The sequence below is a fragment of the Phocoena phocoena genome, chromosome 2 (genome assembly GCF_963924675.1).
Source record: "Phocoena phocoena chromosome 2, mPhoPho1.1, whole genome shotgun sequence".
NCBI classification, from domain to species: Eukaryota; Metazoa; Chordata; class Mammalia; order Artiodactyla; family Phocoenidae; genus Phocoena; species Phocoena phocoena.
Window position 1 is genome coordinate 120,705,180 of NC_089220.1, and position 21,629 is coordinate 120,726,808.

Consider the following 21,629-nt stretch of genomic DNA (forward strand, 5'->3'; position numbering starts at 1 on the left):
TTTTCTTTTGTGTATTTACTATAATTTTTTTCCTTTTTGCTACTCTGAGGTTCACATATCACATCCTGTGTAAATAGTAGCCTGTTTTAAGTTAGTAGCAACTTAGGTTTGAACACATTCCAAAACTTTATCTTTTTAATACCCCCCATGTTTTATACTTTTGATGACACATTTTATCTCTTTATTTTATGCATCCCTTAAGTAATTAAGTATTGTAATTTTAGTTAATTTTATTGCTTTTATCTTTTAACCTTCATGCTTGTTTTATGTGATTAATTTACTATATTTATTATTCACCTTTCCAGTGAGATTTTTACTTTTGTATGTTTTCTTATTATTAGTTAGTGCCATTTCTTTTCAGCTTAAAGTAGCCCCTTTAACATTTCTTACTGGGTCAGTTTAGTGGTGATGAACTCCTTTAGCTTTTACTTATCTTGGAATATCTTGATCTCTTCTTCAATTCTGAATGATATCCTTGCTGGGTAGAGAATTATTGGCTGGAAATTTTTTGGTTTTTTTTCCTTTCAGCACTTTGAATATGTCATGCCACTGCCTCTGGGCTGTACAGTTTCTGCTGAGAAATCTACTGATAGCCTTAGGGGTTTACCTTGTACGTAACAAGTTGTTTTTCTCTTTCTGCTTTTAGGATTCTCTCTTTATCCTTAACTTTTATTATTTTAATTATAATATGTCTTGGTGTGTGACTCTATAGGTTCATCTTATTTGGGACTTGCTGCACTTCCTGGACCTGGAAATCTGTTTCCTTCCCCAGACTAGGGAAGTTTTCAGCCACTGTTTCTTCAAATAATTTTTCTGACCCTTTTTCTTTCTCCTCTTCTTCTGGAACCCCTATAATGCAAGTGTAATGTTGTCCCAAAGGTCCCTTTAGGTATCTTTGCTTTTTAAGTTCTTTTTCATTTTACTGCCCTGTCTGGATGAGTTCCATTTTGTCTTCCAGCTTGTTGATTTGTTCTTCTATCTCATCCAGTCTGATGTTCAGCTCTTCTAGTGTATTTTTCAGTTTAGTTGTAACTTCTGTTTGGTACTTTCTTATATTTTCTGTCTTTGTTGAAGTTCTCACTGTGTCCATCCATTCTTCTCCTGAGCTTGGTGAGCATCTATATAACCATTACTTTTAACTCTTTGTCAGGTAGATTGCTTATCTCCATTTCACTTAGCTATTTTTCTGAGGTTTTGACTTGTTCTTCCAATTGGAGCATATTCCTCTGTCTCCTCATTTTTCTTAATTCTTTGATTCTATGTATTAGGTGAATCAGCTATCCTTCCCAGTCTTGAAGGAGTGGCCTTATTTAGGAAATGTCTTGTGGGGCGCAGAGGTGCAATTCTGCCTGGACACTAGAGCCAGGCATTCAAGGGTTGTCCCCTGTTGGGGCTGCATGCACCCTCCTCTATGGTGGGGCCACAGCTGCTTCTGTGGCATGCTGGTGGGCTGGGCTTCCCTCCAGGATGGCTGAGGGGCATAGCTACAGCTGCTGTGGTGTGCTGGTGAGTGATGCAGCCCCCCAGACTGGCTTGGAGGTCTACCTGTGATGGCTGCACTGACTGGTAGGTGGGGCTGATGTGGCAGGAGTGGGTGGGGCTCTCAATGGGGCACACTGGTGCTAACAAGCTAGAGCAAGAATTTCAAAGTGGTACCCACCAGCACCAGTATTAGCAAGGTAGTCTGAAATGGCAAAAATGGTTCCTGGCACTGTCTTGCATTCCCCAGGGAGCATCTGAAATTGTTCTTGCCTCTCTGGTGATGCTTCAAGGTTAGTAAGTGGGTCCCCTTGACCTACAGTCTATATGCTTTTCAATTTGGTGTTTTCATGCTGGCTTTTGGGTTGAGTGAGTCTGCATGTGGGCCCTTTAAGAATGAATTTTCTCTTCTCTCAGTTCTGTGGTTGCCCTGGATGTATTCCCTTTTGGTTTTTCTTCTTTTTTATTATTATTGAAATATAGTTGATTTACAATGTTGTGTTAATTTCAGGTGTATAGCAAAGTGATTCAGTTATATAAAGTATATATATTTTTTATTTTTCAGATTCTTTTCCATTATAGGTTATTACAAGCTATTCAGTATAGTTCCCTGTGCTATACAGTAGGTTCTTGTTTATCTGTTTTATATATAATAGTGTGTATATGTTAATCTCAAACTCCTAATTTATCCCCTCCCTCCCCTTTTGGTAGCCATAAAACGGTTTTCTATGTCTGTGAGTATATTTCTGTTTTGTAAATAAGTGCAAAAACTATGGAGTGCTTCACAAATTTGTGCATCATCCTCATGCAGGGGCCCTGCTAATCTTCTCTGTATTGTTCCAATTTTAGTATATGTGCTGCCAAAGTGAGCACTCTCTTTTGGCTTTTAAAATCAGGTGTTTTGGGGGCTTGTCTCTCCTGTGCAGGATCTAGGGGTCAGGGTACCTGGTGTGGAGCTTGAATCCCTCACTCCTCAGAGAAGAGATCTGGGCCTTTGTGATCCCTCCCGATTGTGGAGTGGTGTGGTTTCCTCCTTGGTGACACATCTCTCTGCCTCTCCTCACCATCTCAGTGTTGTCCTTTTACTCTTTGTTGTGGAGATTCTGTTCCTCCAGCTTTTGGGTCCTTTATGAGGGGATTATCCCATATGTAGTTGTGGATCTGCTGTGTCTGTGGAAGGAGGTGAGTTCAGGATCATCCTATGCCACCATCTTGAACCCTCCTTCACAATTTTTTTTAAATGTTGACCTTGTATCCTCTGACCTTGCTCCACTCATGTATTAGTTTTAGGAGCTGTTGTGGGGTTTTGTTGTTGTTGTTGTTAGAGATTTCTTGGGGTTTTCTACACAGTCATGCAAATGATTTCTATCATCACGTCAACTGCAAATAAGACGGTTTTATTTTCTTCTGATCTCTGTGTCTTTATTTCTTCTGCTTTCCTGGTGAGGACTCCAGTATTATGTTGAATAAGGGTGTTGAAAGATCAGGAATAAGATCTGCCTTGTTCCTGATCTTAGAGGGAAGGCATTCAGTCTTTTTACCATTATGTATGATACTAGCTGTGGTTTTTTTGGTAGATGTTCTTTATCAGGCCGAGGAAGTTCCCCTCTATTCCAATTTTCTGACAGTTTTTATTCTGCATGAGTGTTGAATATTATCAGTGTTTTTTTCTGCACCAATTGGTATAAGCATCTGCTTTTTATTCTTCAGCCTCTTAATATGGTTGATTCATTGATCAGTTTTGAAATACTCCAACCAATGTTGTACTTATGGAATAAACCCCACTTGGTTATGTGTATAATTCTTTATATATGCTGCCAAATTGTATTTGCTAATTTTTTATTAAGGATTTTTGTGTCTATGAGGGAATGTACTCTATACGTTTCTATTTTTTTTCTTATTCTTTTTTTTTCAGTACTATCCTTGTGGTTTTGGTTTCAGAATAATATTAGCTTCTTAAAATGAGTTGATAGATATTCTCTCATCCTCTATTTTCTGGAAGAGAGTTATAGAATTGGTATTAATTCTTCTTAATTGTTGGTAGAATTTTCTAGTGAAACCATCAGGACCTAGAGGGTTCTTTTCAGGAATTTTAAAATTATTAATTCAATTTGTTTAATAATTCTGTGACTATTCAGCGTATTTCTATCCTCTCGTTTAAGTTTTAGTAGGTTGTGCTTTCCAAGGAACCAAGGAATTGGTGTATTTCATCTAAACTGTCAAATTTATATGTGAAGAGTTGTTTGTGACATCCTTTTGTCATTCTTTTGATGTGTGCAGGGCTTGTAGTGATATACTCAAATTCATTCCTGATATTGGCTTGTCAATTTTTTTTTTCACCCTCTTTTTTTTGTGGTACATGGGCCTCTCACTGTTGTGGCCTCTCCCGTTGCGGAGCACAGGCTCCGGACGCGCAGGCTCAGTGGTCATGGCTCACAGACCCAGCCGCTCTGCGGCATGTGGGATCTTCCCGGACCGGGGCACGAACCCATGTCCCCTGCATCAGCAGGCGGACTGTCAACCACTGTGCCACCAGGGAAGCCCCGGTTTGTCAATTTAATTGATCTTTTCAAAGAAGTAGATTTTTGTTTCATTGATTTTCCCTATTGTTTTTCTTTTCTCACTTTCATTGATTTTTCTTCCTATATTTATTATTTCCTTCTCTCTACCTGTTATGAGTTTATTTTTCTCTTCATTTTTTTTTGTTACATGAGGAGTCAGCATAGAGTTACAGACTTGAGACATTTTTCTAATGTAAGCATTTACTACTATACATCTCTTTCTCAGCACTCTACCCGTACCTCACAAATTTTGATAAGCTGTATTTTTAGTTTTTTCAGTTCACTTTATCTTTTGAGTTTCCAACCATAGACTTTCTATTTGACTCATAGATTATTTAGAAATTTAGTGTTTAGATTCCAAGTGTTTGGAAATTCTCATGTTGTCTCCTTTTTACTTGTTTTTAATTTGATTCCATTGTGGAAAATCACACTCCATATGGTTTAAATTCTTTTAATATTGTTGAGGTTTTTATGGTACAGTTTGTGGTCTGTCTTAGTATATGCTCCATGGGGACTTGAAAACAATGTGTTTTTGCTGTGTTGGGGAAAGGGTTTTATGTCAGTTAGGCCATATTGGTTGATGGTGTGTGAAGTTCTGTGACTTTCCTGATTTTCTGTCTAGTTGTCCTCTCATCAAGTGTTGAGACAGGAGTGTTGAAGAATATAGATTTGTATATTTCTCTTTCTTTTTTTTTTTTTTTACTTCCTTCTGATTTTATTCACATACTTTTCAGCTTTTCAGCTCATTTGGGAAAGAATGTATGATTGTTGTGTCTTCTTGGTATGTGGAGTCTTTATCAGTATGTAAATTTATATCTGCCCTTTGTAATTTTCTTTCCTCTAAAGTCTAGTTTATCTGGTAATAATATAGTTGATCTTGCTTGTTTTGATAATATTTTCTTGGAATATGTAATTTGGTTGGTAGCCTACAGGCCTCACCTCTCTGCTGATGGTGCTGGTGGTAGAACATGATTTTTTCCTTTGGTGTTTAGCTGAGGTAGGACTATTACTTAAAAGTTTTCTGTCTCCCTGGCTGCCCTTTCCTGGTCATTTTGCTTTTCTCAGGACATTTTTGTTGTTGTTGTTTTTCTCCGCACCTGTTGATGCTTCTCCAGTACTCAGTTTGGAATAAAAGAGATAAATGGAAAACCCAGGGACTTTGTCAGTCCTTCTGCCTTCTCTTCATTTTCACAGTGATCCTATGTTTATTTATATTTTATGTTAAGAGTTTTAGGCATAGTTAATGGAAGTAATAGTGCTGCAAAACACTGATAACAAAATACCATACTCTGGGCATTTTTTTTCACTAAAGTAAATATTTATTTGGGGAAGAATCCCCAGGCCATTACATTTTATTTCTTATTTATTTATATACTGTGTTATTCCCAAGAAACTCTTAAAGTGACTGTAATGGATACATAAAAATGGAGACGTTTATTTCTGCCAGCCAGTTCGGTTCCTGGTGAATGATCCCATCCTGGCCTGTAGAGGCCTGCCTTCACACTGTGTCCTCTATGGAAAAGAGAGAGAGAGAACATGAATATTAATTTCTTCCTATTCTTATAAGGCTACCAGTCCTATTGGATTACGGCCCCATCCTTATGGCTGCATGTAACCTTAATTACCTCCTTAAAGGTTCTGTTTCCAAATATATTCACATTGGGGGATTAGGACTTCAACATATGAATTGGGGGAGGTGCAGTTCAGTCCATGCAAATAGGTAAAAGTATGTCTATTCTCTCCCTAACTGAAAGTCTGAGCTCTAATTTTTGTTTTATTGAAATTGGTAATAAACATATTTGTGACTATAATTATTTTAATCTTATTTTCCCAGACGAAACATGGAATTTTTAAGGTTCTTAAATCCTCTTATTACATTTTGTGAAATTTCTTTCCAAACACGTCATACCAGCTTGGTTCACTTGAAGCACTTCTTGCTTCAGTGTTTTGGTGGAAATACTTAATATAATTTTAGGCAGGAAATATTTAGATTAACTTCTTGAAGATAAAAACAATATTTCTGTTTTATCATTTTTAGATTTTATTTATACTTTCATAGCAAGTGCATATGCTTAGTTTACTTAGATTTCATATTTATTCAGATGAATGTTGATCAATTTCTTTACTATCTTCAATCTAAAGGGAAAAGCTCCCCTTAAGAAGATTAGTCTGGTCACTTTTCAGCCAGTTACTGGGGAACTTCAGGCATGGATTTGGTGGCCCCACTTATGTGGGAGGTGCCCAAGGTGGCATACATGCCAGGTCAGAGGTCACTGAAACACAGGTGGGCAGAGTGCAAAGTCAGCACCTTTCCCTCTGTGTTTGCTACTCAACTTCACTCACGTTTGAATTTCCACACCTGATTCACAGTCCTTGTATGAAAAGTAACCAAGGGCACCAGTGGCAGAAATTCTCCCCTCCCCAGCGGGGTGGCTAGCTTTCTTTTGTCCTCTTTGTTTCATGGCTCTGGAGAGAAAGGGCATTACAGGTTACACAGCTCAGAAATGGAAAACTCACTTTTACTTCATGGACTCATTCACATCCATGAAGTAGGCTGCCTGACCTCTGTGTTGGAGGGACTGCAGGGGCTCTGAGCAGCCCGAGAGATTGGAGGCCAGTGCTTTCCCCACATGGAGCCCTGGGAGCTCAGGCAGTTATCCTGGGTCCTGGGTCACCAAACAACTCGCCTAGGGAGGCAAGGGTGACACCTGGTCCCTACCCTCTTGCCCAGACCAGGTGGGCTGGAACTGACTGCTGTGGAAACACTGCCCTATCTGAGAAGGGGGCTGGAGGAGTATCTCCTTCTCAGTGCAGGAAGGTGAACAGGAAGCTTGCCTGTTTCTGGCTGCGTGGGGGAAACTCCATGTCACAATCAGGGGGCTCGGAGACTGAAGATTCATTCCATTTTTGGCATCTGGAAGCTGAGGTGTGCCCTGTCCAAGCTCCATGGTGGTGCATCAGTGTTTGAACCCTGAGTTTTCTGCCACCTGACAAACAGCACAAACTACAGTGGTTGGTGTCCAGGAGTGGGGGCTGGAAAACTGTGAGGCGACAGCCATAGGGCTCTGCTCTTCTATCCCCCTCCCCCTTGTCATTTCGCTTCCACCAACACTGTGGCTGCATCTGTGTCCCCTGAGCTCTTGCTCTATATCACCCTTCATTAGATTTTACAGCAAACGTTACAAAGACTGTTTGTTAAAGGCAAACAAACATATGCAAATAGATGAGTTGAAAATTAAACTTACAAAAGATACATAAATAAATAGCACCTCCCTTGGAGCAAATATTATCAGACATAACAAACTGCAGATCTGAATCTAAACTTTAGATAATAGGAACTAATAAATAATGTTTAAATAATTAAACACAATTAAGAATTGAAAATGCAAGAAAAACGCAAAGCACTCTTTAAAAAACAGCTTTAAAAAAATGACATAAAACTAATAGAGATGAGAAATGTAGGCATCAAAATTAAAAACTCACCTTATCTACAAAACAGAAATAAATCCACAGACATAAAAAACAAACTTATGGTTACCAAAGGGGAAGGGTGAGGGAGGGATAAATTAGGAGTTTGGGATTAACATATACACACTGCAGTAGATAAAATAGATAAACAACAAGGGCCCACTGTATAGCACAGGGAACTATACTCAATATTTTGTGATAACCTAAAAGGGAAAAGAATCTGAAAAAGAATATATATATATATATATATATATATATATATATATATATATATCTGTATGTATAACTGAATCAGTGTGCTGTACACCTGAAACTAACACAACATTGTAAATCTAACAGCATTGTAAATCTAACAACATTGTAAAACTAACACAACATTGTAAAACTAACACAACATTTCAATGAAATAAAAAATTAAAAACTCAGTAGAAGCATTGGGTGTCAGGTGAGACACGGTCAAAGGAGTAGAGGTAATTTCCTAGATGAACCATAGCCAGCTATATAGGTGGAAAATATGAAAGAATGGTGAATGGATGCATTGGTGAATGGTGCTTCTATGTACCAAGTCCTGATCCAAATGTTTTACATATATTTACAACCTTTTTGAGAAGGGTACTGTTATTATTTTGCAAATAAGTCAAAAATAGGAAGAGTCATCAAAATAATAGCACAGTGTGTCTGAGGTCATGCAGAAAGCAGATGTGGACGCATGAACCCCATCCTGGATTGACCCCACACGTAACCTTGTGAGACAGGGCATATGAGTTCCTCTTTTTCGTAGGTGCTCCCACACGTGGTGGCTGGTATTGTAGAAGGAAATAATAGAAAGAACGTGGGAGAAGTGTAAGGAGATGATTTTTCAGAGGAAAGGTAAAATTGTGACCCATATACAGATATAAAAAATGAACACATGCTAAAGAATTTATTTTACTCACAAGACATGAGGGAACCAGGCAGATGTTAGATCCTATTAAAGGAAAAGTCAAACCAGGACAAATGTATATGAAGTAAAGGAATGTTGAGATGAATTGTAAGTGGACATAAAATGTGTTTATTTACAGGGCGCAGGAAGTCAAATCACCACCAGTGAAATCACTCCCGACAACACATAATTTATGCATCTATCCTCTGCTTGCAGCTTACAAAGAGTTTCCAAAGAGCTCAGACGTAGTCCCATGCCTTGCTCAGAGCTGTATGCTTTTAGAGGATGCAGTTTTCCAGTGAAATATGACTTTTTCCTCCAGAAGCCATGTTCCAAAAGAATGGCTGAGAATTTAATAATATTGATGAAAAACATAAATCCTCGGTTTCAGGAGATACAAGAAGTCTGAGAAAAGATAGATAGTAAGAAACGGGCACCTAGACAACTTTGCTAAAAGCGGCAGAACGCCCAAAGCTAAGGAGATACTGGAAAAAATGAAAGAAAAAAAGATAGTTTGCTACAAAGGGATGACGATTAGACTGACTGCAGGCCTTTTAGAGGCAACAGTAGAAGCCAGAAAAAAATAAGAGTAACTTTAAATTTTGAGAGAAAATAATCATCAATGTAGAATTCTGTCCTGGCTAAACCCTTCTTTACATGAGGGGCAAAATCAGGACATTTCCAGGAAAACAAAGACTAAAGAAGTTACCATGAAGAGGTAAACTGCCATGATGAAATACCAGAAATACACGTATTAAAGAAACTACCAGAATATACATTTAGGAACAGGGTATGAGAAGGAACGCAATTGTTAAAAAATTCAGGTAAATATAAATAGTTTTGAACATATATAATAATAATGATGAACTTGAGGGTGAAAAACAAAGAGAGATTAAAATGATGGAAAATAGTAACATGAAAGGCAGTATTTGGATGGTACTTGTAGGTAAAGCACTTAGTTGGACTTAAGTTGCTCTGGCAGAACATAGAGCTGTCAGCTCTGAGTAAAGTATACACGTTAAAAATGTAAAAATTGAAACCGTCTATGATACATTGCTAAAGTGGGGGAAAAAAGCAAATTCTAAAGAGTATTGTATGTAAGATCTAAAATTTTGTTAAAATATCTGTATGTATGCATGTGCATTATGTACAACTGATGTATCCACATGCATAGAAAAAGGTCAGAAAAAAATGTTAAAGAGGTTACCTCTGAGTTACAAAATGGTGGGTAATTTTAATTTTTGCTCCTTCAGTCACCTCATAATTAATTATTGCGTCCCTACCAAGTGTTTTCTGTATTTCCCTTTTTGTGAATATGTTTTATTTCTGTAATTAGAAAAGAACAATAAATGTTTGTTTTAAAGGGATAAAAAAATGTAAGAATAACCATCAGAAGCATAAGAATAATTTTTTAAACTTCCAGACAGGTAAGAAGTGAGTAGGGAAAGAATAAAGAAAATGTGAGAAGCCTATAGAAAGGAGGGAAATGCAATCAAAGGACGGTGAAATAAAGAGCACAAAATTAAATAGTAGGAATAAAACCAAACATTGTAACAGACAAGATAAAGGATTAGGCAGCTAGTTAAAAAGACAGAGATCCCCCAACTATATATTTTTTTAAAATCCAGCTGTACACCATTTGTATGTATATATATATATATATATATATACACACACACATATATATGTGTGTGTGTATAGACACACACACACACACACACACACACACACACACACACCCCATTTGGATATATATTTGAACTAAAGCATAAGTACACAAGAGACAAAAAAAAAAAAAAAGGAAAAAGATATACTGGGCCAACAAGAATAAGATAAAATTAGCATGGCTATGTTTATAACAGGAAAATGCACACACGCACTCTCAAGTGCACGCACACACGCTATAAGAAAAAAGGTGCAATTAAGGTTAAAGATCAAGTCATAATGATAAAAAAGAAACCATTTCTGAGAATACTTAACAAATTTCACATGTATGCACCTAATAAAATAGCTTTGAAACAAATGAAGAAAAATTGGCAGATAAATCCATAATTGTGGTAGAAGATTTTAATGTACTGGGTTTTTTTTAGTAATTGATAGTTCAAGAAGGAAAAAATGTGTCAGGTTATAGAATTTCATAATTAACAAGCCTCACCTAATGTAGAGAAATAGATACAGATAGACACAGATAGAAAAACATGTGTCCTTGTTCTACTAAAAATACATATCTGGAGAACTAAGTACCCAAATGTGAATCAGAAAAAAAGAAACTTTAGTGTGTGTGAATGTGTGTGTGCATGTATGTATATATGTAGGGAGAAATCCATAGCCTTAAATGCTTACATTAGGCAAGATTTTAAAACTAAAATTTGTGAATTAATTACCAATCTCAAGAAGTTAGGAAAAAAATAATATTAAGTAAATAGAAGGAAGAATAAAGAAAAGAGTAGAAATTTATTAAATGAGAAAAATAAGATAGAAATCAAGAAGGAATAAGTTGGTTTTAAAAAGAACTAATAAAATGAACACACCTCAGGGAATAATTATCAAGAAAGTAAAGAAGAGAGAATATTATGGACAACTTTATGCCATTGAATATGGAAACTTAGCCAGAAATTATTTTTTCTAGAAAAATATAAGCTGGTTCTAGACAAAATAGAAAAATAGACAAGATAATTGGATCTCTCTACCTATCTACCTATCTATCATCTATCTATCTTTAAAATATGCTTTATTTTTTAGAGCAGTTTTAGATCCCCAGCATAGTTGAGAAGGTTCAGAGATTTCCCACATAGCCCTGCCCCCACAATGCACTGCCTCCCCGATTATGAACACCCTCACCAGAGTGGTATGTTTGTTACAATCGATGAGCCGACATTGACAAATAATGATCACCCAAAGTCCATAGTTTACACTAAGGGTTTGCTTTTTATGTTGTACATTCTATGGATGTGGACAAATGTATGACATGTATCCACCATTATAGTATCATACTAGCTTCACTGCCCTAAAAATCCTCTGTGCGTCTCCCATTTATCCCTCTCTCCCCCTAACTCCTGGAAACCACTGAGCTTTACTGTCTCCATAGTTTTGCCTGGTCCAGAATGTCATATAGTTGGAATCATACAGTTTGTAGCCCTCGGACTGGCTTCTTTCACTTAGTAGTATGCATTTAAGCTTCCTCCAAGTCTTTCATGGCTTAATAGCTCATTTCATTTTAAGACTAAATAACATTTCATTGTCTGGATATACCACAGTTTATTTATTTATTCATTCACCTACTCAAGAACATCTTGATTGCTTCAAAGTTTTAGCAATTATGAATAAAGCTGCTTTAAGCATCCATGTGCAGATTTCTGTCTGGACATAAGTTTTCAACTCCTTTTAGTAAACACCAAGGAGTGTGATTGGTGGATTGTATGGTAAGAGGATGTTTAGTTTTGTAAGAAGCTGCCAAAGTGTCTTTCAAAGTGGCTGTTCCATTTTGCATACCCATCAGTAATGAATGAAAGCTCCTGTTGCTCTGCTTCCTTGCCAGATGTGGTGTTCTCATTGTTCTGCATTTTGACCATTTACTAGGTGTGTGGTGGTATCTGGTTGTTTAAATTTGCAATTCCCTGATAACTTCTTTGTTGAGGTGTCTGTACAAGGATTTTTTGATTGGGTGGTTTTCTTACTGTTAAGTGTCATTTGTATATTTTGGATAGCAGTCTTTATCATGTATATCTTTTTTCAAATATTTTCTACCAATCTGAAGCTTGCCTTTTCATTCTCTTGATTGATATGTTTTTAAAAAGAAATTCGAAAAAGTGGGTTTTGCAGGCAAGTTCCATCTAGCATACAATGTCACTTATGAGCATGTATGTATGCATCTTAACTAGAGTATTAACTCACTAAATCTAGCAATAATTTTTAAAAAATCATAACAAATTTAGTTTTCTAATGAAAAATAAGTTTTGTTTAACTTTAGAAAAATTCATTCATACAATTCATTCTATCAATATTAACAGAATGAAGGAGAAAAATCACACGATCATCTTGGTAGCTGGGGAGAAATCAGTTGATGGTATTTAATACCCATTTGTGAAATAGAAGAAAACTTGTGTAACCTGATGTAAGGTGTTTACCAAAAGTTCATTTAATGCTGAAACATTACAAGTTTCTATATGTAGAACAAAATAAAGATACCTATTGTCATCACTTAAAAAATATCTTAAGAATGATAAGAATCTTAAATAACAAGAAAAGTAAAAAAATGAAATATTAAGGATTAGAAAGGAATAAACTAAATTACTATCATTCATCAACTATATGACTTTCTTCCAGTATTTGCAGGTGTTAAAAAGGATCAATAAATAAATCTAAGACCAAAATAAATGGTGAGTTATATATTTATTTCTGGGAAAACTCAGTATCATAAAGATGTCAGAATTTCCCAAACTAGTCTGTAAATTTAATGTGATTCCAACTAAAGTCTCAGCTGGGTCTTCATGGGACTGGACAAGTAGATCCTAGAACTTAACAATGATGAGTAAAGGGCCAAGGATATGTAAGATAATTTTTAAACAAAAGAACAAAGTTGTCGGAGACTTGCCCTGCCAAATACCAACATTTCCACTAAGTTGTAGTGATTAAGATGATGTTGTACTGGATCAGGAACAGTCCTATTGATCAAGGAACAATATTGGGAGCCCAGAAACTTGACACAGGCTTTGATAACATTATCCCATATTATTTATAACATTGTTATAATTCATCCAATGTTACATCCAATTGTTATAATCCATGTTATATGCCATTTAACATATAAATTGGTGGGTAAAGAAAGGATCTTGAATAGATTCTTCTGGAAGCCTCCTGCTGATACCTGGATGTCTGCCTCCTGGGATCTCTGAAAGGTAGAAACGACCATGAAATTTCAGTTCTGCTCAAGACTTTTTGGTCATGGTCTGTGACAAGCCACCTTGCTATCATTTTAACATGTCCTTAACACTTTAGAATAAAATACAAAACAAAATCAAAATATCCAGAGAAAGGACTTACTACTCTCTTTTGAAATAAAATTAATCTATTCTCTACAGACTTTTTTTCCTCTGAAACCTGGGCATCAGCGGTATCTTAACATGTAATTGGCAGCATTTTTTTTTTATTGCTGTTACCAATGTATTGTTTTTATTTTTTTAACACCTTTATTGGAGTATAATTGCTTTACAATGGTGTGTTAGTTTCTGCTTTATAACAAAGTGAATCAGCTATACATATACATATATCCCCATATCCCCTCCCTCTTGCATCTCCCTCCCATACTCCCTATCCCACCCTTCTAGGTGGTCACAAAGCACCGAGCTGATCTCCCTGTGCTATGCGGCTGCTTCCCACTAACTATCTATTTTACATGTGGTAGTATATATAAGTCCATGCTTTTGGCTCCTTAGGTAGGTTTATTCCTAGGTATTTTATTCTTTTTGTTGCAATGGTAAATTTTTGTCTGGTTTTGGTATCGGGGTGATGGTGGCCTTGTAGAATGAGTTTGGGAGTGTTCTTCACTCTGCTGTATTTTGGAAGAGTTTGAGAAGGAGAGGTGTTAGCCCTTCTGTAAATGTTTGATAGAATTCGCCTGTGAAGCCATCTGGTCCTGGGCTTTTGTTCATTGGAAGATTTTTTTTTTTTTTTTTTTTTTTTTGCTGTACGCGGGCCTCTCACCGATGCGGCCTCTCCCGTTGCAGAGCACAGGCTCCGGACGCGCAGGCCCAGCGGCCATGGCTCACGGGCTGAGCCGCTCCGTGACATGTGGGATCCTCCCCGACTGGGGCACAAACCCACGTCCCCTGCATCGGCAGGCGGACTCTCAACCACTGCGCTACCAGGGAAGCCCTGTTGGAAGATTTTTAATCACAGTCTCAACTTCAGTGCTTTTGATTAGTCTGTTTATATTTTCTATTTCTTCCTGGTTCAGTCTTGGAAGGTTGTGCTTTTCTAAGAATTTGTCCATTTCTTCCAGGTTGTCCATTTTATTGGCATATAGTTGCTTGTAGTAATCTCTCATGGTCCTTTTTATCTCTGCAGTGTCAGTTGTTACTTCTCCTTTTTCATTTCTAATTCTATTGATTTGAGTCTTCTCCCTTTTCTTCTTGATGAGTCTGGCTAATGGTTTATCAATTTTGTTTATCTTCACAAAGAACCAGCTTTTAGTTTTATTGATCTTATCTTTGATCCATGGCAACTTTTATTCCTTAAAAGATTTAAGATAAATGGCACCTTAGATTGACAGTCTTTTGAGATAGAAGGGTTTCCTCTTTCTTATTCATTTACTTTTTTTCTTACAATATTTTAAATTTTATTTTATTATTTTTATGGAGATACAATTGATATATATATATATATATATACAACATTTTATGTTTACCGTGTACATTGTGTTGATTTGAAATACATATATATTGCAATATGATTACCATTGTAGCATTAGCTGACACCTCTATCTTCATCACATAATCATTATTTCTTTTTTGTGGTAGAGCAATTAAGATAATTTTTGCCTTTTCTGCTCTTCCCTCTCTCTCTTTTGAGGACCATGTGAGCTCAGAGGGAATGGGTCTGATGGCACCTGAGACCCTATTCATTACAGTTCTCACCTCATGAGCCCACAGTGTGCTCTCGACAGCAGTGCAGTGTACCTGGGGTTTTTTGCTCAGAGATGGGGGTCAGTGTTGTGGGGCAAGATGAGCAGGGGCTGCACCAAGCTGGGATCGGAGGGCTCTGCTTCCAGGGCCAGGAGCCCTTTGCAGGACTGGGATCAGGCACTGTGTCAGACCCTGTGGATGGGGAGCAGGAAACAGTCTTAGCCCAGACCACCAGGGTTCACCTGTGTCCCTTGGGCTCTGCCTGCCTGTGCTGCCATTGACGTCTGGAAGCACAGTTTGTAATCCTCCCCTAAGGATGGGCCCTTGGGTCCTGCAGGCATAGCACTAGTGGTTAGCCCTCAAGCCCCTGTATTAGCCTTGCTGCTTGGGACAACATCTCATTCACCCCTGCTCCAGGCAAACCTCACCTTCATGAAGCCTCCCTCAGTCCAGTCTACCTCCAGGTGTGTGATCAGACTACGCTGTCTGCTGGGGACACGCCCACCTTCCCTGGTAGGCTCACAGAACCTGTGAGCCTTCTGCCCATCCTTAGAGCCTGTCCAGATGTCCTCTGCTCCTGACTACTTGACGGATGACGTAGGACCTGCACCTTCAATATTGGGGTTAAATATCCCTCCTCTCCATGGGCACTTCTCAGTGGGAGTGCCCAGAGCTCCCCTCACACCAAGTGCAAGCTCATCTGTCCATTATTGCCTGGACGAGGACCAAGGCTGCTGGAGGGAAGAGGTTTTGAGGGGCGTGAAGGGTCACGTACCAGGGTCATCAAAAGTTCTGAGGGTGTATCCTGTCCTCTAGTAGTCAAGAAAAAATATGTATGTTTGACTGTTTTCTAACAGTTTAATACAGAAAGTTTCAGGTGCACACCAGCACAGAGGGAAGAGTGAGCTGAGTTCTGTGAACCCACCCAGCCTCCAGGGTGACCAGAATCTGCTGGCTGCAAGGCTGTGATACCATGTGACCTCAAGGTCACTGTCAGCTGACACCCAATGGACATCACTGATATTGTCACCTGGCAGGTCCTTGCAGTGGTTTTGATCACTCATGTTTCACAGGGACTTCATCCCCTGCGTGTTTTCAGACTTAGATTTTAGCAACAGAACCCTTTTTCAAACAAACCTTATCTCCAGCCCTAATGGTCAAAACAGATGAAGTGGTATTAGCACATAATTATTACCAGAGTTTACTTTTATATCATTTACATATAAAATCAATTTGCCCCTGGGAAAGAACCCTAAAACTTCCACAGTGAGTATTAAGATTTTGATAATGATGACAGTGGTACATTTATCAATATTCTATTTTGGTTGAACGGTATTCAGAAATCACTGAGTCACACAGCCGTTAGCAACAGATTTTTATCTTGTTTTTACCCATTTGCCTTGTGATCTCAAGAGTCTTTTCAATTAAATTGCTCCAAATCCATGGAGAAAGAGCTGTATGAATTTTATTTTCTTTCAGAATTGAATGATTAACAGATGTCCACAGCCTTTATTATAAATATAAAAATCAGCCAAGATGACACCCAAGCTTAAAATAAGCAAAGCTATGCAAGCATCACACAGTGCTTTCTGCTGTTGCTGCTGCGGGGTGGGGGCTGGGGGGTGGGGGAAGAGGTGCCAAGGCAGATGCAGGTTCTATGCTGGAACTGTAGATTCAAATATGAATTTTTTTTAAAAGAGCAGTAATGCAAAACTGAAATCTTACTGGGTGACTCATTTTCAAGAGTTTCAAATACATGCAGTATTCATGGCAAGAGGAGTTTTAGTTTCATGTCCACCAGAAAAGAAGTTAAACAGGCCACATGAATTAATACATTGGTAGTGTCTGAAGAGTTAAAATTTCGCAAACAATTATTTGAGTGTTTTTGGACTTCTATTAGCATTTTATTTACATCTTTATTGGAGTATAACTGCTTTACAATGGTGTGTTAGTTTCTGCTTTATAACAAAGTGAATCAGTTATACATATACATATGTCACCATATCTCTTCTCTCTTGCATCTCCCTTCCTCCCACCCTCCCTATCCCACCCCTCCAGGCGGTCACAAAGCACCGAGCGAGCTGATCTCCCTGTGCTATGCGGCTGCTTCCCACTAGCTATCTACCTTACGTTTGGTAGTGTATATATGTCCATGCCTCTCTCTCGCTTTATCACAGCTTACCCTTCCCCCTCCCCATATCCTCAAGTCCATTCTCTTGTAGGTCTGTCTTTATTCCTGTCTTACCCCTAGGTTCTTCATGACATTTTTTTTTCTTAAATTCCATATATATGTGTTAGCATACGGTATTTGTCTTTCTCTTTCTGACTTACTTCACTGTGTATGACAGACTCTAGGTCTATCCATCTCATTACAAATAGCTCAATTTCGTTTCTTTTTAAGGCTGAGTAATATTCCATTGTATATATGTGCCACATCTTCTTTATCCATTCATCCAATGATGCATTTTGAAACACAAGGAAAATAAAATATTGGAATCAAACATTTGCAGAAATCTGAAGCACCTCCACAGAATCTTCGGGTTTCAGAGAACCTAATTTAAAAAGCAGGGTAAAAAAATTAAAAAATAAAAAATAAAAAAATAAAAAGCAGGGTAAAATCCAGGGTGAGTTTGTGAAGGTCCACATCCTCAGATATTTGGTTCCCAGTCACTGTTTGTGTGTCATTAAGGCAGTCAGGTACAGACTGCAGTGAAGCAAAGAATATTTACATCTTGAGCCTTCCTCCTCCTCTCTCTCCCTGAGTGTGTTTGGAAGTCAGGGGGTGGATGTGTCCTTTTTCATCTTAGAGGATTATCTTTTTATTGTAACTTAGTCTTCCTCCCTTCCTTCTGTCTTTAAGCTTCATCACATTTTTGTTTCATATTCAAACCTTGGCTTTCTTGTACAGTTTTTTCCTGAAGTTTCTGGTGGCTTTTTTTAATTAAAGATTTTTGAAAACAATGTGCCCTTAGTCAAATCCACGGTGTTTTCCACCTTGTTGTTTCTTCTCTTCATTACTCTGAATCCACTTTACTCTCTTCAGAGACCCCTTATATCTTGCTGTAATTTGGACCCCACCCCTTTTTCTAGACCCACTACACAGCTCATCATGAAAATTCCTTTTCCAGATCTTTAGGTTTGGTCTGAAAGTTTATTTCTTCTTCCTTAGTATTCACCCTCATTTTTCTGGAGCTGATGCTCAAGTCCATGACCAAGAAAATATACATAAGAAACAAGCTCTCTGGCACCTTAATGTTCTTAAAAACACCTTTCTTTGCCTTCACATTGGAGGGGTTTCTTTCAGCTCTACAATTTCTCTGTGTGATTTCTCTCCCTCCCACTACCCACCCCCGCCCCCATGTCTCTTCTGCTTCCTTGGCCTTTACTCTGAGGCCCTCATCCTTTCGGTCTTACATTTCATCTCAGTGATTCTTATCAGCCAAACCTCCCACCAATTTATAAAGGTGTATTTCATAGATCATGTTTTAACTTCCATATTGCCATTTGTTTTTCTAAATGCAACATCCTCTTGAATTTTTGTGAGGATATTACTTTTTTAAGAGGTAATTTTTCATTCCTTTCATTGACTGTTTCTTCTTGGATCTTTCTTGTTTCTGTCCTTGTCTCTCACAGTGAAGGCTGTCCTCAGATATCTCATGACGGTGAGTTTCCCCTTTTAGAGGATTTTGGGAACAGAAAAGGCTGCAGAGGTTCTGTAGACGTGGGCAGCCCTTAGCAGAGGTTCTCCAGTTGCTAAAATGAGGGAAGCTTAACTCGAGGTGCTGACACCTTGACTGGCTGCCTACGTTTTCTTGAGGCTGTTTACTTTTTTATTCACCTGTAGGGCGACATTTTTTTTTTTAACATCTTTATTGGAGTATAATTGCTTTACAGGGTTGTGTTAGTTTCTGCTTTATAACAAAGTGAATCAGTTATACATATACATATGTTCCCATATCTCTTCCCTCTTGCATCTCCCTCCCTCCCACCCTCCCTATCCCAGCCCTCTAGGTGGTCACAAAGCACCGAGCTGATCTCCCTGTGCTATGTGGCCACTTCCCACTAGTGAGCTATTTTACATTTGGTAGTGTATATATGTCCATGCCACCTTCTCACTTCATCCCAGCTTACCCTTCCCACTCCCCGTGTCCTCAAGTCCATTCACTACATCTGACATTTTAAGGATATGTTTTAATCAGGCATGGTAAAATGCAGACACAGAAATGACTGTCAGGAAGGAAGGAAGTTTATCTTACAGTTCCCTGGAAACAGGAACATGCTCCCTGTACAGGGCCACACAGGGAAGCACTAGGGACAGTCAGGAGGCAGAGGGCGTGAGGGGAAAATGTGGTCAAAAGCCTTTATTGTGGTTTCCATGGAATAGAACTGGTGAGGCAGGGTAAGCAGGGCTAGGACCGGGATACCTTCAGCAGGCTTGGGTACATATGGCCTGTCCCTGTTTGTCTGGTACCTGGTCCTGGGGTGATTAGGGCAGGTGGATGGTGGCCAGGAGGGTGAGAGCTCCATAAAAGAGATGGTGGGGGTGTGGGCTCTGGATTGGTTGCTCTCCATTTGAGTGAGTTGTTTGCTATCTCTAGGAATTGGCTGACCTGGGGCAGGGGTGGGGGTGAGAGTAGTCCCTCCAGGATCAGCAAGGCCCCAGATGTCGAAGTGTCAGAACACAGAAAATGAAAGACCTGGATAATAAGGGCTGTTGGTCTTAATTGTTTTTCCTTTCCGTTTTGTGTGCCCCCTTTAACCAGGTTGGTAACTCCTGGCTGTAGGAGGTTCTGACCATGGGCAGGGGGTGGGGCTGGAGTGCGTTCTTCTACACTTGAACCTAATTCTTCTGTCTCCACCTGTGCTCCTTCCTGTCATCACTAATCCTGGAGCCCCGTACTCCTTGGGTCTGCCCAACTCCCCCATGCACCTGCAGCCTCAGTCACTCAAGATGGATTTCTCAAGCACCAACCGAGCTTCGGACCCATTCAAGGGGCTGGAACTAGGGCCTTGAACACAGTGGGTCCAAATCCCACCCTTAAGGGCTGATAGAGGGGCACTGTGCTTCTTCCCCCCACTCTTTTATCTCCTGGAGATGGATTGAAATGTCTCATCTGCCAATGTCCTCCTAAGTTGTCTTCAGGTTTCATTTTTGCTAAGAGCTTTGTTTTATATGCATATGGAAAAAATAGGCATCCCTATGAAATGGAGGTGGGCACTGGTCTCTTCCCCCTGTGCTCTGGGAAGACCTTCCAGGTCAGCCACAGGTGGGGCTCTCAGACCGCCGCTGGCTGTCCCAACTGCAAGCAGCAGCCCCTCTCAGAGCTGCTCGGACTGCAGGAACAACTGCCCTGAGGGCATGGGGAACCCACTGCCCAGCCGGGCTGGCTCACGGATCCTTCTCCTGTTTCCAGTGCTGATGAGCGGTTTGACGCCACGTTCCACACCAACGTGTTAGTGAATTCTTCTGGGCACTGCCAGTACCTCCCTCCAGGTAAGTGCCGCTCCCTTTGTCCCCTGCAGTTAGACAGCATGAAGGAGGTTGGGGTGCCCGACGGTGCCCGCAGGGGCAGCGGCTGGCTCTGAGCTCGGAGCATCCTTAGCCTCCACGCACGCCCAGCCCTCCTGACTTCTCCTCTGTGCTTGCATGTATTCCCTGAGCGTGGCAATGCTGTCTTCCTCTTGGGATCATGGCTTAAGCTGTCTTTGCCAACACATGTCCTCTGTCCTTATTGTCTGTCCTGTGTTCTTTAAAGTTCATCCGCAACTAAAACAAGTCTCTGTTGTCAGGTCATTTCTGTTCTCCTTATAGCCTGCAACCAACCTCCAGGTCATTTCCTCCTCACAGCCTGCGTTTTCCTTCCCACTGCACTGGGTACCTGGGTATGTGCTGCCCTCCAGTGTCAGGGTGAGATGGTGACCTTGCTGGGCTGGCTTCTTGAGTGCGTGCATTAAAGCCCACCTGCTTGTTAGAGGTGAGAACAGGTGGTTTCCAAGGGACTCATCAGTGATTTCTTCCTGAAAGAGCTTCTCTCCTTCTCAGGCAGCTGATGGGTAACTGCTGGGGTTGAATCTCCTCCCATCATTCCTGTCAGTTCACAGGGCCTTGGGTTGCTTGTGAGTGATCCATGCCATGGGAAACCCAGGCTTCGTGCCCTCAAGATATTAACAGATTTCTTTAAATCGTCTAGATGATTTTTCACATGTTATTTTCCAGGGTTATTTCCCCCACTGCAACTGTTTGTTTAACTTTCTGTTCCCAGGCAGCCTGCAGCCACCTCCCCCTCACCACCAACACCTACACCACACACACACACACACACACGTGCACACACACACACGTGCACATGTCACCCACTAACGCCATGCATACACACCACACATATAGATACATCACACAAAAAACATACCACACACTATGCTCACACATACCACACACCCTCACAGACACACACACACACACACCCCCTCCAGCAGTCAGCCCCATCTTGTGCCCTTGGATCCATCTCACAGCTCACAGCAAAGCTGGCTTTGCCTCCTGGGTTGTTGTTTACATTCTCTTTCTCATTAGCAGAG

At 39.6% G+C, this 21,629-nt stretch overlaps 1 protein-coding gene and 1 non-coding gene across 2 annotated transcripts in view; one reads left to right on the forward strand and one right to left on the reverse strand.

Annotated features, from left to right (window-relative positions):
- CHRNA7 (cholinergic receptor nicotinic alpha 7 subunit) overlaps nucleotides 1-21,629 on the forward strand; it is a 124,590-nt gene that overhangs the window by 87,078 nt on the left and 15,883 nt on the right. The window contains exon 5 of the mRNA XM_065901059.1: nucleotides 20,468-20,547. Within this exon, the coding sequence (XP_065757131.1) occupies nucleotides 20,468-20,547 (80 nt within the window). The remainder of the gene's footprint in view (nucleotides 1-20,467; nucleotides 20,548-21,629) is intronic.
- LOC136119464 (U6 spliceosomal RNA) lies at nucleotides 2,246-2,352 on the reverse strand. Its single transcript, XR_010655467.1, has one exon. It is a non-coding gene; the product is annotated as a U6 spliceosomal RNA (small nuclear RNA).